At 37.2% G+C, this 19,032-nt stretch overlaps 5 protein-coding genes and 1 pseudogene across 5 annotated transcripts; all 6 read right to left on the reverse strand.

Moving 5' to 3' along the window:
• Window positions 1–1,474: 1,474 nt before the first annotated feature.
• Window positions 1,475–3,185, reverse strand: LOC110718751 (scopoletin glucosyltransferase-like). The gene has a single exon (XM_021897651.1). The coding sequence runs from the start codon at window positions 3,048–3,050 to the stop codon at window positions 1,584–1,586; it is 1,467 nt and encodes a 488-aa protein (XP_021753343.1). The 5' UTR covers window positions 3,051–3,185; the 3' UTR covers window positions 1,475–1,583.
• Window positions 3,186–4,613: 1,428 nt separating this feature from the next.
• LOC110718754 (scopoletin glucosyltransferase-like) lies at window positions 4,614–6,322 on the reverse strand. The gene has a single exon (XM_021897653.1). The coding sequence runs from the start codon at window positions 6,177–6,179 to the stop codon at window positions 4,713–4,715; it is 1,467 nt and encodes a 488-aa protein (XP_021753345.1). The 5' UTR covers window positions 6,180–6,322; the 3' UTR covers window positions 4,614–4,712.
• Window positions 6,323–6,927: 605 nt separating this feature from the next.
• On the reverse strand, window positions 6,928–8,648 carry LOC110718755 (scopoletin glucosyltransferase-like). The gene has a single exon (XM_021897654.1). The coding sequence runs from the start codon at window positions 8,575–8,577 to the stop codon at window positions 7,147–7,149; it is 1,431 nt and encodes a 476-aa protein (XP_021753346.1). The 5' UTR covers window positions 8,578–8,648; the 3' UTR covers window positions 6,928–7,146.
• A 1,471-nt stretch (window positions 8,649–10,119) lies between these two features.
• LOC110718757 (scopoletin glucosyltransferase-like) lies at window positions 10,120–11,856 on the reverse strand. The gene has a single exon (XM_021897656.1). It carries the CDS (start codon window positions 11,692–11,694, stop codon window positions 10,243–10,245), a length of 1,452 nt encoding a protein of 483 aa, XP_021753348.1. The 5' UTR covers window positions 11,695–11,856; the 3' UTR covers window positions 10,120–10,242.
• Window positions 11,857–12,002: 146 nt separating this feature from the next.
• LOC110718756 lies at window positions 12,003–14,283 on the reverse strand (annotated as a pseudogene).
• Window positions 14,284–16,790: 2,507 nt separating this feature from the next.
• On the reverse strand, window positions 16,791–18,727 carry LOC110718758. The gene is made up of 3 exons (XM_021897657.1): window positions 18,565–18,727; window positions 18,123–18,233; window positions 16,791–17,398 (listed from the first exon to the last, which is right to left on the reverse strand). The coding sequence occupies exons 1-3, from the start codon at window positions 18,671–18,673 to the stop codon at window positions 17,241–17,243; spliced, it is 378 nt and encodes a 125-aa protein (XP_021753349.1). The 5' UTR covers window positions 18,674–18,727; the 3' UTR covers window positions 16,791–17,240.
• Between the last annotated feature and the right edge of the window lie 305 nt (window positions 18,728–19,032).

The following is a 19,032-nucleotide window of genomic DNA, read 5'->3' on the forward strand; positions in this document are numbered from 1 at the left end:
CAAAGACTACAGAGTGAATTTGCTTCTTTCGTTCTTTAGGTTTCTGCTGAGTAGCTTACTGATCCTTATTTGAAATTCATACATTATGTTACTATGCCAGTGGTTTGAGTAGGCACTAGGCAGGCATCACTCTGGGTAATATATGACAGCTGTTAAATCAGTTGAATCGGAAACAAAAAGATAATCTAGGCATTGAGTTTTACTCCACGCCCCGGGGAGGGGGGGCGGTATTGTCGAGATAGAAACCCCTAGTACTTCCTTTTTTATTTATTTTTTTCCTGCTTTTAGGCGTAGTTTTTGTCACATGGCCTTATTCACTATCTATCTTACAGCCACCACTAGGCAAATAAAAAGTGGTCGGTGGGAATCCAAAGTGATGGAGCGTGCAAGTTCTGGGGAAGAATTGCTTGCTTCTAAACAAATGATCATCAATTCTCTTGGCCTTTAACTAATTTTAGATTTTGAACATGAATGGCAATATGATAATGTTTGACCTAGAAACCAAAGTGGAGAAACAAAGTTTAGGCAAAAAGATGACAGAGGAGATACGAAGGGAATTTGAACTCTTGGCGATAACCCTTAACTCATTTATAACTCATTTATCAATGCAGTTAAATCAGTTTTTTTTTTTTTTTTTTTTTTTTTTTTTTTTTTTTTTTTTTTTTTTTTTTGGTGTTCCACCTGGTTCACCCTTTGGGCTAATTCGGATTCGGGGATCAGTTTTGGGTGGTTAGATTCCAATCCCCTCCCAATTGTTGTTGCGGGGGATTGAACATGCGGTTCTCCCTACCAAGTGCAGTCCTAGTCCTAATCACCACTGCACACAATGCAATTGGTAGTTAAATCAGAATGTGATGAGCCACGTTCTTCTATAGCCTATTGTGCCAATTCCTTCAACTTCTTCACTCTGGTTCTCTTCTCTTTAGCCTCTTTTCCCACCCATAATACCTCTCAGTGCTTCCTCTATAGCTTCATTCTTAATGAGGTCCTCTATTGAAGGTGTCCTAGTCCTTTTTTTTAGCTCCAAAAGGCACACCAGTCTACAAAATTTGAGTCACTGATTTTTCGTTATAAAGTTGCTCAGCAAATATAGGCCACGTGACCATTGGCTCGCCAGCTGAGATCCCTTCGAGTGTTGAATTCCACCCACAGCGAGTCACAAATGCTCCTATGGCTTCATGCTCCAAGATCAATACTGTGGAGCCATTTTCTTATTATTAGGCCTTTCTCTTCCATCCTTTGTTCAAGTCCTGGTGGCAGGCTGGCAGCCACTCTTCACTATTTCCATTTCACCATTTCTCAGAATCCAGATGCATAGGGCTTTAGATAGTTGAATTTTGGCATCAAATTTTCAGTGGATGTGTTAGTTTAAGGTTGCTTAGTCTTATCAGTTGAAGTCTATAAGATTATGATAATGGCCTGTGATTGCAGAAAACTAGAAGTATGCTCATGCTCATTAAGAGTTGGAAAAGTGTAAGCATGTAAAGACTGTTATCTTGAAACTTGCATGGCCTAAAAATACAAAAAGAGTTCAGTGAAGAAGGTAAAAGAATCCAAACACAGGATGAAAATTCAAACTTTATTTATCTGTTGTCTGGAGTCTGGAGGTGATAATCTCTTAGCTCATTTATCAATGCACTTAAGTCCAAGTATGATGAGCCGCCTTCTTCAACAGACTTCTGTGCCATTTCCTTCAACTTCTTTGCTCTGGTTCTCCTCTCTTCTGCCTCTTTTCCCACCATGATTTCTGTCAATGCTTTCTCTATAGCTTCCTGCTTGATGAGATATTCTAGTGAAGGTGTCCTACTCCACTTCTTAGCTCCTACAGAGACGCCAGTCTTTAAAACATGAGTCACCAATTTTTCATTATAGAATTGCTCGGCGAAAATAGGCCAGGTAACCATTGGCACGCCAGCTGAGATCCCTTCTAGTGTTGAATTCCATCCACAGTGAGTTACAAAACCTCCAATGGCTTCATGCTCCAAAATTAACACCTGGGGAGCCCACCCCTTTATAATCAAGCCCTTCCCTGCTATCCGTTGCTCGAGTCCTGCTGGCAACCACTCTTCAAATTTTCCGCTGTAATTCCTTATGACCCATATGAATTCTTGTCCTGAGGCTTCTACGGCCATTGCAATCTTATGCAGTTGAGGAACTATGAAGCTTGCCGTGCTTCCGAAACAGATGTAAATAACCGAATCAGGCTTCTTTGAGTCAAGCCATTTCAAGCATTCATGTTCATCGATCGAAGCCTGCTTGCCTCTCTGAACCTTATCCTCTATGCTTCTATTGCTCAGTGAAACAGGGCCTATATTCCATGCCCTTCTTCCCAATTCTATTCTGAAAAAGTCTGCATAATCTGGTTCCAATTCATAAAAGCTGTTAACAATCACCCCATAACTCTCGAGCTCTGATTCCTTGAAATTAGCTGTCCTCCTTTTGTATTCTGAATCCTCACTGCTCCTTAATTCCTCTGAGATCTGTAATCTTGTCATCTGTATCTCATGGGGAAAATTGGGAAGAACAAATGTTTCTTCGTCAGAGGACACGTTGTTAAAGGGTTCATGTAGCCTAATAACTTCTTGAGCACAGAGGGAAAAGGAGGAAGTCCCGTGGAAGACTAGCCTCGGGATGTTAAACCTAGCTGCAAGGTCAGTTGTCCATGTGAAGAACATGTCAGACACAAGGCAGTTAGGTCGGAATTTCTCCAAGTACTGCTCGAGTTGCTCTCTTAGCATCTCTGTAGCTTTGAAGAAGTTGCTCATTAATTCAGAACCTAATACTTGCTCCAAGTTTTCCATCCCTTCAGGTAGGCCAGCTTCCTGAGCCGGAAACCTGAAGGCTTCAATGTTAACAGTTGGGGCTTCGATTTTCTCTCTGCTACCTATGGCCTTGGTGAAGACGGCAACATTGAGAGGGGTAGTTATAATGGTTGCCTTCACACCATCACGAGCTGCAAAGAGTCTTGCTATATCAAGGGTTGGAATCATATGGCCATGTGCCATGAATGGGAAGAGAACTACGTGAAGCTCTTCAGGTTCAGCACCCATATCGACCTCTGATTTGGTATATAATCTCCGGAATATATGACAGTTGAGAGATGATAGAATGAGAATGAACTTGATGGTTCGTTTTTAGCGGTATATGTAGATGGTTCATGTTGGCTTAAAAGAGTTAGAATTACTTTTTAATGAGGAAAGACTAGTCAAAGTTGACAGTTTAGACGTGCCAAATGCCAATGAGTTTATTGTATGCCTACATAATCCATTATGTCATTCGCGTCTATTTTTCTAATTTTATTACTAGTAGTACTTCTACTTCTAAAATCGAAAGTTAAATGGTTGGGAAAATTGACTGGTTTTCTTAACTACTGTAAAGAATGAATTTTTTGTCCCCAAAATAAGAAAGAGAAGTTTGAAGACTTTTCGCTTCTGTATTCGTTGGCTGTAGACTTTGGTTTTGAACATTGCACGTATTCTTTATTGTTTCTCTCCCTGATAATATCATGATTTGGAATAGAGTAATATATGCACCTTCTGTTTCAAAATAATTGGTAGATTTGATATCTTTTGGTCAACTTGTGAAAGAATCACTAATGTAGTTATAAATTTGTGAAACTTATCACAACTATGTTTTTTTGTGTGACCTATTTGTTTTGGGCTAACTTGTTATATTGTTGGAGGAATTATTATATATTGTAGGGTGACCTTCATTTAAAAAGAAAATGGAGTACAAAGTACTAATAAGCAAAAAAAAATTTGGTTGATTTATCATTTTGTTTAGGGGTAATCTGACGTGTTTTGCAACTGTAGCACTCAATATTTAGGGGTCGTTTGGTTCATTAGGGAAGTGTAAATTCCTATGAAATTTCAATTTGTGGGAAATAAATTCCATCATCAAAATCATAGGAATTTAACGAATTTGTTTGGTTAAGAATGGAGGAAGTAAATTCCCATGGGAATTTCAACTTACTGGGGGGTAAGGTAAGTGAATTCCCATGTTTTGTGGGAAGTAAAATTCCCATGAATTTTCATTGCCCCCATTTTCACTTTTTTGTGTCAACCAAATAAGAGGATGAAAATGAAATTCATGGGAATTTTGACGTCCCACATAATATTTAGCCAACCAAAGGTCTTAGAGTCTAGTATTAATTCCTAGGGGTTCTTTTTAGTGGTAAGAAAAAGTCACTAGGAAGCATTCCTCATGAGGAAAAATAGTTCTTAAACTATATGGTATAATCGTATATTTATGAATTTAACAACTTCTACTTTGAAAATATAGGGTTAAGATAGCAAAAGTGGATCGTCAACATTAATCGAGGTCTGTTGTCTTAAGATGGAGGTATCAATAAGTTTATTACTTCGTATAAGTACATGAGCTACACATAGACCTCCCTTTTTTTGGTGTTGAATTCGAGTTCAAGTGATGAAGGTTGTTAAAATTGTACCTACTTGAAATGAAAAAATGGAAATTACCAAAGGATGTGTTAGTTTGAGGTTGTTAAGTCTTAGCAGCTATTTGCTGAAGTCTATACTATTTTGGCCTGTGTTTGTAGAAACATGATTCGTAAGTTCAATAAGTGTGTAAGCGCGTAACTTCGTAAGACTATGAAGTGCTAGCTTTTAAGGATTTTTATCTTGAAACTCCATTGTCGTCAATGGCAAAGAGTTAGAAAAGGAGTACAGTTGAGAGGGATTTACGGTACATAGTTGCTAATTTTGCTGTCGGAGTTGATAACCTCTTAACTCAGCTAGCAATGCATGTATATCAGAATATGATGAGCCACCTTCTTCAACAGCCTGCCTTGCCATTTCCTTCAACTTCTTTGTTTTAATTCTCCTTTCTTCTGACTTGTTTCCCTCCATGATTTCTCTTAAGGCTGTCTCTATAACTTCTTGCTTTATGATGTTCTCTAATGAAGGTTTCCTATCCCACTTCTTAACTCCAACTGAGACACCGGTCTTCAAAATCTGAGTCACTAATAATTCGTTGTAGAATTGCTCAGCGAAAACAGGCCATGTAACCATTGGCACACCAGCTGCGACCCCTTCTAGTATAGAGTTCCACCCACAGTGAGTCACAAATGCTCCTATGGCTTCGTGCTCCAAGATTAACACTTGCGGAGCCCATCCCCTTATTATTAGACCTTTCCCTTCCATCCGTTGCTCGAATCCTTCTGGTAGCCACTTTTCATTTTTTCCATCACCACCATCCCTCACGACCCAGATAAAATTCTTTCCTGATGCTTCTAGAGCCATTGCGATTTCTTGCAGCTGAGGAGCTATGAAGACTGATGTGCTTCCGAAACAGAGGTAAATCACCGAATCAGGCTTCTTTGAGCTTAGCCATTTCATGCACTCGTGCTCATCTATTGACGCCTGTTTGCCTCTCTGAGCCTTAACTTCAGCGCGTCGGTTGCTCATTGAAACAGGACCTATACTCCACGCCCTCCTCCCCAATTCTTTTCTGAAATAGTCTGCATAATCAGGTTCCAACTCATAAAAGCTGTTAACAATCACTCCATAACTCCTGACCTCTGATTCCTTGATCCTGGCCATTCTCCGTTTAAATTCTGATCCCTCGCTTTTCCAAAAATCTTCCGAGATATGCAATCTTCTCATCTGTACCTTATGGGGGAGGGAAGGAAGAATGAATGGTTCATCGTCAGAGGACACGTTCTTATAGGGCTCATGTACCCTTATAATTTCTTGAGCACAAAGGGAGAAGTAGCTAATCCTATGGAAGACTAGCCTAGGGATATTGAACTTTGCTGCACTATCAGTTGCCCATGGGAAGAACATGTCAGCCACAAGGCAGTTGGGTCGGACCTTTTCCAAGTACTCCTCGAGCTGCTCGCTTAGCATCTCTGTACCTTTAAAGAACTTTTGGATCATCCCTACCCCTAATGATAGATCCGGGCTCTCGTATCCATCAGGCAAGCCAACTTCTTTTGTAGGAAACTTGAATACTTCGATTTTAATAACCGGATCTCCGATTTTTTCACTTTCTTCATTGGCCTTGGTGAAGGTGGCCTTGTTGAGAGGGGTGGTGATAATGGTTGCCTTCACATTGTCGTGAACGGAAAAGAGCCTCGCTATGTCAAGGGTCGGAATCATGTGGCCTTGACCCATGAATGGGAAGAAAACAACATGAAGCTCTTGAGCTTCATGAACATCCATGTTGATCTTTGTTTAAAATGTATGATTATTGAGGGAAATAATAGTGGGAAAGTATATTAGAATGATGTTAGATTATGTTTCATTATATGCGGTTTTGCGGTGTATATTTATGATCCATTATTTATCGGATGAATGGACGTCACACCTTTAGTCTCGGCACTTTATTAGGAAGTTTGTTACGTCATATACTATATATATATGGATGATAATTGATATAAATAAGTTGCTGTAAAAAAAATCAAATGTAATAATAGAGGTGTACATGTCTTATAGACTACTGACTGATTGATTAGAAGTTTGCCCAAGTCTTGCCTCTTCATTTATCGAGTCATTGACAGTGGAGAATTTGGTTTTGATTAATGTATATATTGTGAAATTTGGACTCGTGTAACAATCAAAATTTTATAATTGGTGCAAGACTAGTCATCTTTTTCACTCTTAAAGTTGGGTTGTGAAATCCACTAGATATCAAAAATTCGTATATCTTATCAAAAAAATATACAGGAAAGGCTTTAAAAAAAAACACAAATTGTGGTAAGTCTTTACTTTCTACGTCTTTGATAAATTAATTTTACTCTTCGTAGGCAATTATTATTATTATTATTATTATTTTTTTAATTTTTTTATTTTCTAAAGAAATACATTTTCTTGGTAGTGGGAACTATTGCATCTTACGGTGTATATATATATTTGTTTTCAATAAAAAAATCCCTAAAGGTTCAATTTAAAGGAATTGACCGAAAAAGTATATATAGGGGAAGGAAATGAATTGTAAAATGTAGCTTTAAGAGTTATATATAAAAAATTTGTAAGAGCTGAATAAGAAATTGAAATACGGAACATTATGTGATCTTGTTACCAGTTCAAAAATAATTGACGGTAAGAATTATATCTAATGCTTATACATAAAACATAATCGCACTATTTATTATAAGCTATTAAGATGAAAATGCAGCCTCCCTCGATTTTAGGTGGATAAACCTCTCAACTCATCTATTAATGCACTTAAGTCTGAATATGAAGATCCACCTTCCTGTAAAGCCTTCCATGCCATTTTCTTGTACTCTTTTGCTCTGCATCTCCTTTCCTCAGCTGCATCACCCACCATGATTTCTCTCAAAGCTTTCGCTATGGCATTTTGAGGTATGACATCTTCTATAGAAGGCGTTGTAGTCCACTTCTTAGCTCCGACAGGGACCCCAATCTTCAAAATCCGAGTTATCAACTTTTCATTGTAGAATTGCTCGGCAAACATAGGCCATGTAACCATTGGCAGACCTGCAGAGATCCCTTCAAGTGTCGAGTTCCACCCACAATGTGTTACAAAGGCTCCTATGGCTTCATGCTCCAATATCAGCACCTGAGGAGCCCAGCCTCTTATGATCAGACCTTTACCTGACATTTTCTGTTCGAATCCTCCAAGATCATCCTCGTTCCTAACAACCCAAATGAATTCCTGTCCCGAGGCTTCTAGAGCCATTGCAACCTCGTGCAGCTGAGGAGGAATAAGGTGTATTGTGCTTCCAAAACAGATGTAAATCACGGAATCAGGCTTCCTCGAGTCAAGCCATTTCAGACATTCGTGTTCACCTATTGAAGCTTGTTTACCTCTATTCGACTTTTGCTCAATGCTTCTGTTGTACAACGAAACAGGACCAATATGCCATGCCCTCCTTCCCAAATCTTTCCTGAAATAATCTGCATAATCCGGTTCCAACTCATAAAAGCTGTTGACAATCACCCCGAAACTCTTAAGTTCTGATTCCTTGACTGCATTGTTCCGCTTTTTGTATTCTGTTTTGCCACCATTTTTCCATAAATCTTCTGAAAGCTGCAATCTTGTCATATGTATTTCATGGGGGAGGTAAGGAAGAAGAAATGGTTCGTCGTCAGATGTGACTTTCGTATAGGGTTCGTAAAGCCTAACAACTTCTAAAGCACAAAGGGAAAAGTAGCTAGTCCCATGAAAGATAAGCCTAGGGATGTTGAACTTGGCTGCAGAATCAGTAGCCCAAGTGAAGAACATATCGGCCACAAGGCAGTTGGGTCGAATCTTTTCCAAGAACTGCTCGAGCTGCTCTCTTAGCATCGCGGCAGCCTTAAAGAATTTTTCCATTTCTCCAGGACCTAGAGCTTGCTCCAGATTTTCACATCCTTCAGGTAGGCCTGCTTCTTGAGCCGGGAACCTGAACACCTCAATATCGATCAATGGGGCTCCGGACTTGTTTCCCTTTTCTACGGCTGTAGTAAAGGTGTGCGCGTTGAGAGGGGTGGTGATGATGGTTGTCTTGACACCTCGCGCAGCAAAGAGCCTAGCGATGTCGAGGGTTGGGATCATGTGGCCATGGGCTAAGAATGGGAAGAAAACTGCATGGAGCTGTTGAGGTTCAGCACCCATATTGATGATATAATAATTGAGAGAAAAATCTAGCGTAGTTAGAAGAAGTTGTATTAGATTGATATACAATAATATATTGCGTTACTATATATATATACTACGAAGTTTATGAAATGTGATCTAGAATTGCTTGGAGCACCCTCGAAATAAGGGAAGCAAAATTGAAGTTGGCTGGTTATCTATGACGTCAATTCTTCAAGTTAAGAAAGTTATTTGTAATAAGTATTGGTGCATAGGCCCTATATATTTCGGTTGCAAATAAGATGACATTTTTGTAAATAATGGGAGGTGGCAGAAAATATGATGACAAAATGTACCACTTCATGCATAATAGTACACAAAAATGTACCACTGTATCATTAAAAGAGAGAAAATGTACCACTAAATCCCCAATTACCCTCCTACATGCATGCAAAATACATAGGTCCTATACACCTATATACACTCAGTTATTCGATAAAAATAATTGTTACGACTTACGAGTATTAGATTGATATATGTTGTTTGCGTAATTTGAAACTGGCTGGTCATCCATTACGTCAGTTTAGGAAGGCGTAGGATGTATCCGCTTATTCCGCTGTAAGAGAAAAGTCATATATTCAATAGCTTTACAATATTATTTACGGAGTAATTAGGTACTTTAGGTTATGTTCTCTTCTAAGTTAAAAAAAAGTATATTCTGTAAAAATAAGCACTCATAAATTTAAAGAATAAATTTAATAATAAACTATTATAATTAATCTTTTATAATAAAATATAGTCTAAGTTCAACAAAAATCTTTTTAAGTTCAGTAATATAGAGAATAAATCCCGTCTAAAAAATGTAGAAAATTGAAGCCTAAAACCATTATAAGTATTTATTTATTTATTTATATTTTTCCCCCTATTTTTAGTGGTGATTTCGTCAAGAAAGAACTTCGAATATTTCAAAATTTGTGTAAAACGATCTCATGTTATGACGTTAGACATTTTCTCTGGGCTTAGGGAACTGAAGAAATATCAGTGACGGTGGAAGTTACTAGGAGAAGATGTTCTGGTGGAGGTTTGTGTTAAGCACATGCACAGTATAACATATGTCCAAGAACATGACAAAATGGGAGCAATGTTATGCACTGTGTATTTTATTTGAGAGGTAACATATGTACTTATATAAACATAAGCACGTATGGTTTTACCGTTAGCTAGAGCCAACTCAATCTAGTGTTTTCGCTAATTTTATATGAGTATATTTTTTAATCCGGTATAGAGAGATATTAATGGCCTTATCATCTTCTTACAACAAATTCATAAGCTTACTCGTTCCTAATATTTTAGACATCTCAAAGTAATATACGTGACTATTGTTAGGAAGCACAGGGGGTACTAGCATTGTTGTCTTATTTATTAGACCAAAATTTGACGTATGTGGTATGAAGGTCCACAAGTTCCGTATCCTTTTGGAAGACCATCTTCAATCTTCTTGTGGCTGAGGTTCAGGCATTTATGAGACATCTGTAGAAAGTTGGTATGAACAAGATAGTAGAATACAAGCATATATTATAAAGAGACAATTAAAAGAGTGACAATTATATATTAAAAAATTGGTCCTGATCATGTCATAGGCAAGAAGATTTAGAAGTCTGAAGATGTTAAGAACTATACTGATTGACTAAATACATCATGCATTTAAGCATGATAATGCCTTAATTCATTGATAAATGCACCTAAATTCGAATATGATGAACCGTCTTCTTCAACAGCCTTTAGTGCCAACTCCTTCAGCTCCTTTGCCCTGTTTCTCCTCTGCCGCGCCTCATCTCCCTCCATTATGTCTCTCAATGCCTTCTCTATTGCGTCCCAATTCACCAAATCGTCGATGTAAGGATCCCAACGACATTTCTTAGCTCCAATAGGGACCCCGGTCTTTAATACCTTGGTCACTAATTTTTCGTTGTAGAATTGCTCGGCGAAACCAGGCCATGTAATCATAGGTACACCGGCAGTGATGCCTTCTAGGATCGAGTTCCACCCACAATGAGTCACGAATGCTCCTACGGCTTCATGCTCTAAGATGAGCAGCTGCGGAGCCCAACCTTTTAGTATTAGGCCTTTGCCTTCCATCCTTTGTTTATATCCTGGTGGCAGCCACTCTTCACTCTTTAAGTCCTCATCATTCTTTACAAACCAAAGGAAATCTTGTTCGGAAGCTTCTAAAGCTACTGCAATTTCACGCAGCTGAGTAACTGAAAATTGAGTCATGCTTCCGAAACACATGTAAATGACTGAATCCTCTTGCTTAGAGTTCAGCCATTGTAAGCACTCGTGTTCATCTGCCGAAACTTGATTCCCTCTTCGCGCTTTGTCCTCAATGCTCCTATGGCAGAGCGAAGCAGGGCCGATATGCCATGCCCTCCTTCCTAATTCTTTACTGAAATAGTCTGCATAATCAGGTTCCAACTCATAGAAGCTGTTAACAATTACACCAAAACTCTTGAGTTCGGATTCTTTGATCAAATCAAATTCTGTTTTGGCATCACTTTGCTCTTCTTTCCTTAAATCCTCTTGAATTTGCAATTTTGTAATCTTTATCTCATGGGGTAGAGAAGGAAGGATGAATGGCTCTTCATCAGACGAAACATTTAAATAAGGCTTATGTAGCCTAACAACTTCCTGAACACAAAGAGCAAAGTAGCAAGTTCCATGGAATACCACCCTAGGGACATCGAACTTTGCTGCACATTCAGTAGTCCATGGTAAGAACATATCAGACACCAGACAGTTTGGTCGAATATTTTCCAAGTATTGTTCGAGCTGCACCTCTAGCATCTTGACTGCCTTCATGAAGTTCGAGACCATGCCAATCGGTATGGCTTGAGTTACGTTCTCACACCCATCAGGCAAACCACATTGTGTTGATGGGAATTCGAAGAGCTCAACATGAATCATAGGGGATCCGACTTGTCTGCTCTTTTCAATGGCCTTGGTGAAGATCGATAAGTTATGAGGTGTGGTGATGATGGTTGCCTTGACACCTCGAGCTGCAAAGAGCTTCGCGATATCTATGGTGGGGTTCATGTGGCCATATGCCATGAATGGGAAGAAAACTACATGGAGTTGTTGAGGTTCATCATTAGCCATTTTTTATGAGGAAAACAAAAAATAGATCAGGTAAACTATATTGTTAAATTGCTAGATAGCCTAGATTTCTGTAATGGTTGCAAATCTTGCAATAGTATAGGTAAGAAGCATAATCTCATATATAACATATCATGTTCTTGTATTACTTTTAGTCTAGAATAAATTAATAAGTGGTCAGCAATTAATGGAGTATTCTTATTGGGAAAGCTACACATGGCATGTATTGAGATATTTATAACATATTTAAATAATATTAATGTCTTCTAATTGGTTCTGTGATAAAAAGAATACAAGAAACTTTTTATGTGGGTTTTGGCAAGGGAAAGGGACATTGTCTTAGTGAAGTATTGGTGTAGACAACCACTACGACGACACTTGCAGTTTGTTTATGTTAATATTCGAGATTAATCAATTTTACACACATGAAACAAGCTAGGATATTGACATAGGCTTTTTTCCGTGTACAATATTCTATGATTCTATCCCAATAACAACACAATCAAATATGACTAAAGCTCACTGCTAGGCAGCACTTGAACAAATGAAACAAGCAAGGAAGCAAATTTAAAACTGAGGGCGGCAGAGTAGAAAACTTCACTATAAAACAGAGCTCAGATATGCAGCCATAATATCTCACTAGCCAGTAGCCAAAGCAGCAAAACTCGATCACACCGTTGATTGAAGCCTAATGTATACTGGAACAGCTGACGAAAACTCAGCCAAAATCAGACCATAAAAATTTCTGTTTGAACTCTATACTCAGGGTCTGACAGTTGCAGATTTTCCTTGGAAACTAGATGAGCTACTTCCAAAATCAACAAAAGGAAGCTAATGATTTTGCTCAGCAAAACCCTAAGTACCTCATAATCAGTCATTAAGGTTTCCATAAATGGGCTTAATAATACCAAACAATAATGGATTTGTCCATATAGGAAGAGACCCATAAGCCCAAAAACCATAATATTTGTCATTAGCATTTTTTTACATTTTGAGCATTCCATAAAATTTTCGTTATTATTGTCTAATTACTTTTAGACATTAAGTACCATATACTAATCATGTTTTTGAGAATGGTAATCTCTCAACTCATTTATCAATGAAGTTAAATCACAATATGATGAACCATTTTCTTCTATAGCCTTTCTTGCCATTTCCTTCAACTTCCTTGCCTTGTTTCTCCTTTCTAGAGCCTTATCGCCGCCCATTATCTTTCTGACCGCATTCACTATGTTTTCCTGCTTCACAAGATCTTCTATAGAATGCACCACTTTCCACTTCTTAGCTCCAACAGGAGTCCCAATCTTTAAGACATGGTTCACCAATTTTTCGTTGTAGAATTGCTCAGCAAAAAGAGGCCATGTAACCATCGGTACACCAGCTGAGATTGCCTCTAGTGTCGAGTTCCATCCACAATGAGTCACAAATGCTCCTACGGCTTCATGCTGTAAGATTAGCACTTGTGGAACCAATCCTCCTATAATTAGACCTTTTCCTTGAGTCCTTTCGTTGAACCCTTGAGGCAACCATTCTTCACTCATTCGATATTTATCTTCCCTCACAACCCAAATAAATTCGTAGTCCAGATCTTCTAGAGCCATTGCAATCTCTTGTAATTGAGGTGCTATCAAGTGAGCCAAGCTTCCAAAACATATATAAATCACTGAATTCGGCCTCTTTGAATTGAGCCATTTCAACCACTTATGTTCATCCAAGGAAGATTCATCAATCTCTCTTTGCACCTCATCCTTAAGGCTCTTGTTACATAAGGATACCGGGCCAATATGCCATGCTCTCCTTCCTAAAGAAGTCGGCGTAATCAGTTTCCAACTCGTAGAAGCTATTGACAATCACTCCAAAGCATTGGACCTCCGATTCTTGAATCTTTTTGTGCCTTCTCTTGAGTTCAGATTGCTCTCCTTCCACCAAGTACTCTCGAGGGATTTGTGACCTTGTTAGCATAATCTCGTGGGGAAGGAAAGGAACAACAAATGACTCCTCATCGTTAGAGACGTTGTTGTAAGGCTTGTACATCATAATCATCTCTTTAGTACAATGTGCAAAGAGGCTAATCCCATGGAAAACAAGCCTAGGAATGTTGAACCTAGCTGCACACTCTGTTGCCTATGGGAAGAACATGTCGGCCACAAGGCAATGCGGCCGCGTCTTCTCCAAGTACTGCTTGAGCTGCTCTCTTAGCATTGCAGCAGCCTTAATGAACTTCTCTGCCATACCTAAAGACATCATGGCTTGCTCCAAATTCTCACATCCTTCGGACAAACCATTTTCTACTGACGGAAACCTAAACACCTCGATTCCTATCATTGAACGTTCATTTTTCTTACTCTTTATAATGGCTTTTGTGAAGAATGGGGAGTTCAAAGTGGTAGTGATGATGGTACACTTGACACCGCGAGCTGCAAAGAGCCTCGCGGTGTCAAGTGTTGGGATCATATGGCCATGAGCCATAAATGGGAAGAACACTACATGAAGCAAATTACCTTGATAATATTCATTGCCCATGTTTCTTTTAACATGTAACAAGATGTAAAACAGGTTATTGTTTACTATTGAAATGCAACAAAAGAACAAATTATTATAGAGATTGTATTGATGTTATACAAATTAATAAATTTAATTTGATCAGTAACATTGTAAAGCTAATATGAAGTAGCAAAGTTGCCACGTGATAGATTGAACAACATTTTTGGAATCAAAGGCCAGTTGCTGCGTGCATAATCTTTGTGAATGATTTTTTTAATTTTATATTATCTTAAATCTGATGATTGGTCTGCAATTATGCAAAACTTCTTAGTAGAAACAAAAAATCCAGCTAGATTGGTGCATTATCAGTAGAAAGAGGACAAGATTTTCACTAATAAAATAATATATTCGTGAAAACTCAGATATTGCATTTCTATCATATGTGATTGATGTTATTGTAGGATAATATTTGTCGCAGAGTTAATTAGGATATATTTTGTATTTTTATCATATTAGGTTTTTTAACGAGATTAGGACTAGTATTTTGTATATATTTTGAAATAATTTTATTGTCTTTTGTGCTATAGACCTTTAAAATATGTGAAAACAAGAGTTGTGTATCACTGAGAGTTACTTTACTAACTAAGCGGGTTCTCCTCATTTTATTGTTATGGCATGTTTGGACGAGTTTGGATTGATTGATCTGATCCAATCTCGGGTCTAGAAATCATTCCTCCCAACTCCCAAGAAACGTTGTTGTACTTTCATATAGATGCATGAGAAATTGTAAGTTGATCTGACATGAATTACCTTGAGTAATTTGTTGCTAGGTTGTATTTATCTTGATTAAATAAATAAGAAAAATTGATAAAAATAATCCCAATTTTTACGAAGTCGCTTTAAATAATCCCAACTTTGAATTATTATTAAATAATTTCAATTTTGGGGGTCATTCGTTCAAAATAGTCCCATATGACTGGTAACCTGTTAAATAAATAATTTTTTTTTCAAAAAAGTTAATTAACACGTGTCATCGCGTTAATGGTTGAAAATATATTAAAAAATTAAAAATAAAAATTAAAAAAAATAACAACAAAAAAGCCAACCCCCAAGCCCCAACCCACGACAACCACCGACGTCGGGTCTGCCACCGACCTAGCCCAAGTCCCCGACCTCAGCCTGCTGCGCCCAGACCACCTCCCCCACGTCGGCACCGCCCTAACCGGAGCCCCTTTCCCTCAAACAACCATTTCCGCAGCCCTAAACCCGCCACGTGGGTGGGGAAGGGGAGCTACTGGCGCGGGGGAGGAGGTTGTGGCCGGCACGTGGGTGGGGAAGGGGGTTTTGGCCGCCGCAGCTGTTGTGGGGAAGGTGGTTTGTGGGTGGTGGGGAAGGTGGTTCGTGGGTGGTGGTTTGGCAATTTTTTTTTTTTTTTTTTGTCTTTCAATTTTTGTAAGATTTTTTTATTTTTTTATTTTTTTTTTCAACCAATCACATGGAAACACGTATCACCTTAACCTATTATAATAGGTTAGTAATCGGTTAGGGACCAAAGAAAGCGAATACACCCTAAAGTTGGGATTATTTAATATTAATCCAAAATTGGGATTATTTAAAGCGAATACGTGAAAATTGAGATTACTTTTACCAATTTTTCCAAATAAATATTCCATTTGTAGAGTTTTTTAGTTAAATCACTGGAATGTATCATCATTCAATGTGAGTATCAGAGGCTAAAATCAATAGATTTTGATGTCTAAAAACAAATATGTGACCTTTTATCTAGAAGTGGAAAGAGTTTAAAAATTAGATTTTAATGTCTAAAAACAAATATGTTACCTTGTATCTAGAAACGGAAAGAGTAAAGAAAAACACATGAATAATAATGTCATTGTTTTAAAAGGAAAGGTGGATAATTAATCAATATCAAATCAACCATTGTCTCCCACTAAGATTTTATTCACCATTCTGTAAATTGGTTAAAGTTGCTCAAATTAAAGCATATCTTTTTGGACTAAAGAGTAATTGATATCAAGTCAATAATAATCGTGCTTGTCTGACCTTGCTACTTGCGTAGTTGCATGTGTGGAGTCTTTTATAGTGGGTTGTTTTTCTTTTCCTTTTTTTTTAACCGATTTTTTAAAATTTCTTGTCTTTTAACAATTGGTCGATTTTATTCATCAACTCTAAAATAAGTTATTCTTTTCACCTAATCAATCAAAGGATGAAAATCAATTCACGGAATAAATCACCCACGTTTTTTTTAATAATTTGTACAAGCTTCTAACCTCGTACTCGTATTCTATATAAAGTTCTAATGTTATACAAAGTATTTATCATACATAGTACGGTTGCACCCCTATTTTACCGACCACCTACTTTCTTGACAAGCTACTAGCGATTGAATGAAATCTCTAATGTCTAGAATTCTAGATTTAGCGGTCAAGAACTCTTATACACCTGCCTCACACAAAAATCTCATTTTAGAAAAAATAGATGCTCGTACAACCAACTAAGCTGAAGATGTAGATCGAGACGTCTACCAATAAGAAATTTCATCCTTATTTAACCAAAGTGGGCAAATTGTAAAAGAACACAAATTGGACCACTACATATGAATTTTAAAACTATAACCAATTTGTTATTCATATTCATTGAGAATATATAGCCTATTATACATACATTGGTACATACAATATTAGCCAATTAAATAGCTTGCACTTAGCTAGAAAGCAAGTGCAGTGATTTTATTTTATTATTACTAATATTTATAGATAGGTAATGAAATAGGGCTTGGGATAGGAAGTAATAAGCCCTAAACAAGGAATGCGATAAAAATATTACAATAATACATCAAAGATAGCAACCTTATGATACATACATATATAATTCAAATATATGGAGGAAGCAAAAGTGTACGTAGCTTAGGTATGGTATAATAACACCCCAGGCCAGCCCCCGGAATCACCCAGGGCTCGAATGAAACGTCGAATAAACCTCACCCAGTCCTACACCCATATATACTCCCGTAATATATAGTGAATCTGCATGACTGCGTCACTTATTTATATAGTAGTCATAATATATGCTGAGGCTAAGACGGATAATTGATCAGCCCTTGAAGATGTTACATCGCGGTGTGGTGGTGCTGGCTTTGGATATGAAGGTGGTGGATGTTTAGGCCTCTCTAAATTATCATCATTTTCTTTGTTGTTAAGATAACCTGCATATCATTCATGTATAATAACATCGTTATGTTAGTACTATTATTTTTTTATATTTTTTTTTACTATTATATGTCTAAGTAACTAGTAAGATTTTAAATAAATCATATGATGCATGTTTACAATCATAGTACAAAATTTCTTTCTAAAAATAAAAATAGAAATTAAATGAAGTAAAAGGGCTTGGGCCCCTTTGGGCCTCAACAAAGTATGTCCTTGGAATCAAGTTAGTTTTTTTTTTTTTTTTTTTTTTTTTTTTTTTGAGAAATAGGAATCAAATTAGCTAGGTTGAGGATGAATTTAGGAGCCACATATAAATAATTACCCAATAAATGATTATTTATTAGCGTTAGATGTATAATTAATTTATCGAATCACCAACCATATAAATTTAATAATTTTAGGATAGCATGGGTGAGTAGTCAAGCATGATTAACTTGCTGCTTGGTTTGGCTTGACGTTGATAAGATATGACCAGGATGACTAAACACATTTATTGTGTAAACTCGTCGATCGATCCTATAATCTGCAAAATGATAATGATGATTATACCTATTTTCCCCTACTAATTTTTCATATCAATGAAGTATAATACATAGTACATGAAAGAATTGCGCAAAATAATTGGTCATGATATTTGAAAATAAATTATCTTATTATTCTGGTAGGTGTAGCTACTATATGTATATATATATAGTGAACTATGAGTGCATAGAAAATTACTTGCGACCATGACATCACGCTCCGGAGGGGCTGGCTTTGGATATGGTGGCGGCGAATGTCCTGGCCTCCTTACAACTCTCAAAGTGTTAGCATACCAGTCGTCAGTACCCCCTGTAACATGCATACAAATATGAAGAGTCATAAGGTTAAAAGGGCAAACATTATATGATCGTCCATAGCATATTACAATATATGACTACGTACGTAGTTACCTTTCATATGTTAATTATTATTCGAGAGTAACTTCATTCGTTTTACTAATTTTTTGAGCCAAAAACTTCAATGTCTTGTAACAATTCTCGTATTATACTACTATAATAATTTCTTTCTAAAACAGGTGGGTTGAGCAGGAAAAAAAGAGCAGTAGACATCATATATTACGAAGAATATGATAATAACATACGTCGTACTTCATACTTTGTACATAATCTATAATAATTACCTGGAAGCCTAGCGGCTTCAGCAACTGATGACGTTGTTGAAAGGAAGGAAAAAAAGGACATGATAATGAAAATGGTGAGTAGCAAAGTTTTCATGATGAAGGTCGACATTATATTATATGAAGGACTAGCACTAAGCTAAGACTCTTGTGAAGTAAAGAATGAGGCCTAAGGAGGTGTATTTATAGGTCAATTTTCACCGCATGTAAAAATGCAATAATGCGCGCAAAGTAGGTGAATACATGCACATCAAATCCTGGTTGCATGATTTTCCCTAAAAAAAAAAATAAGAAAAAATTAAAAATAAAAAAATAAAAATAACTGCTGGTTGCATGATTGAACTTTTCTTTTCCTGTACGAAAGCAATTTAATTAATCATGCAATTCTCATTACTATATTACTCCCTCAATTAATATTACTTGACCTTGATATAAGTTTTGTTTATTTTATTTATATATTATATTGAAAGT

Source organism: Chenopodium quinoa, unplaced genomic scaffold (genome assembly GCF_001683475.1).
Source record: "Chenopodium quinoa cultivar QQ74 unplaced genomic scaffold, ASM168347v1, whole genome shotgun sequence".
Taxonomy (NCBI): domain Eukaryota; kingdom Viridiplantae; phylum Streptophyta; class Magnoliopsida; order Caryophyllales; family Amaranthaceae; genus Chenopodium; species Chenopodium quinoa.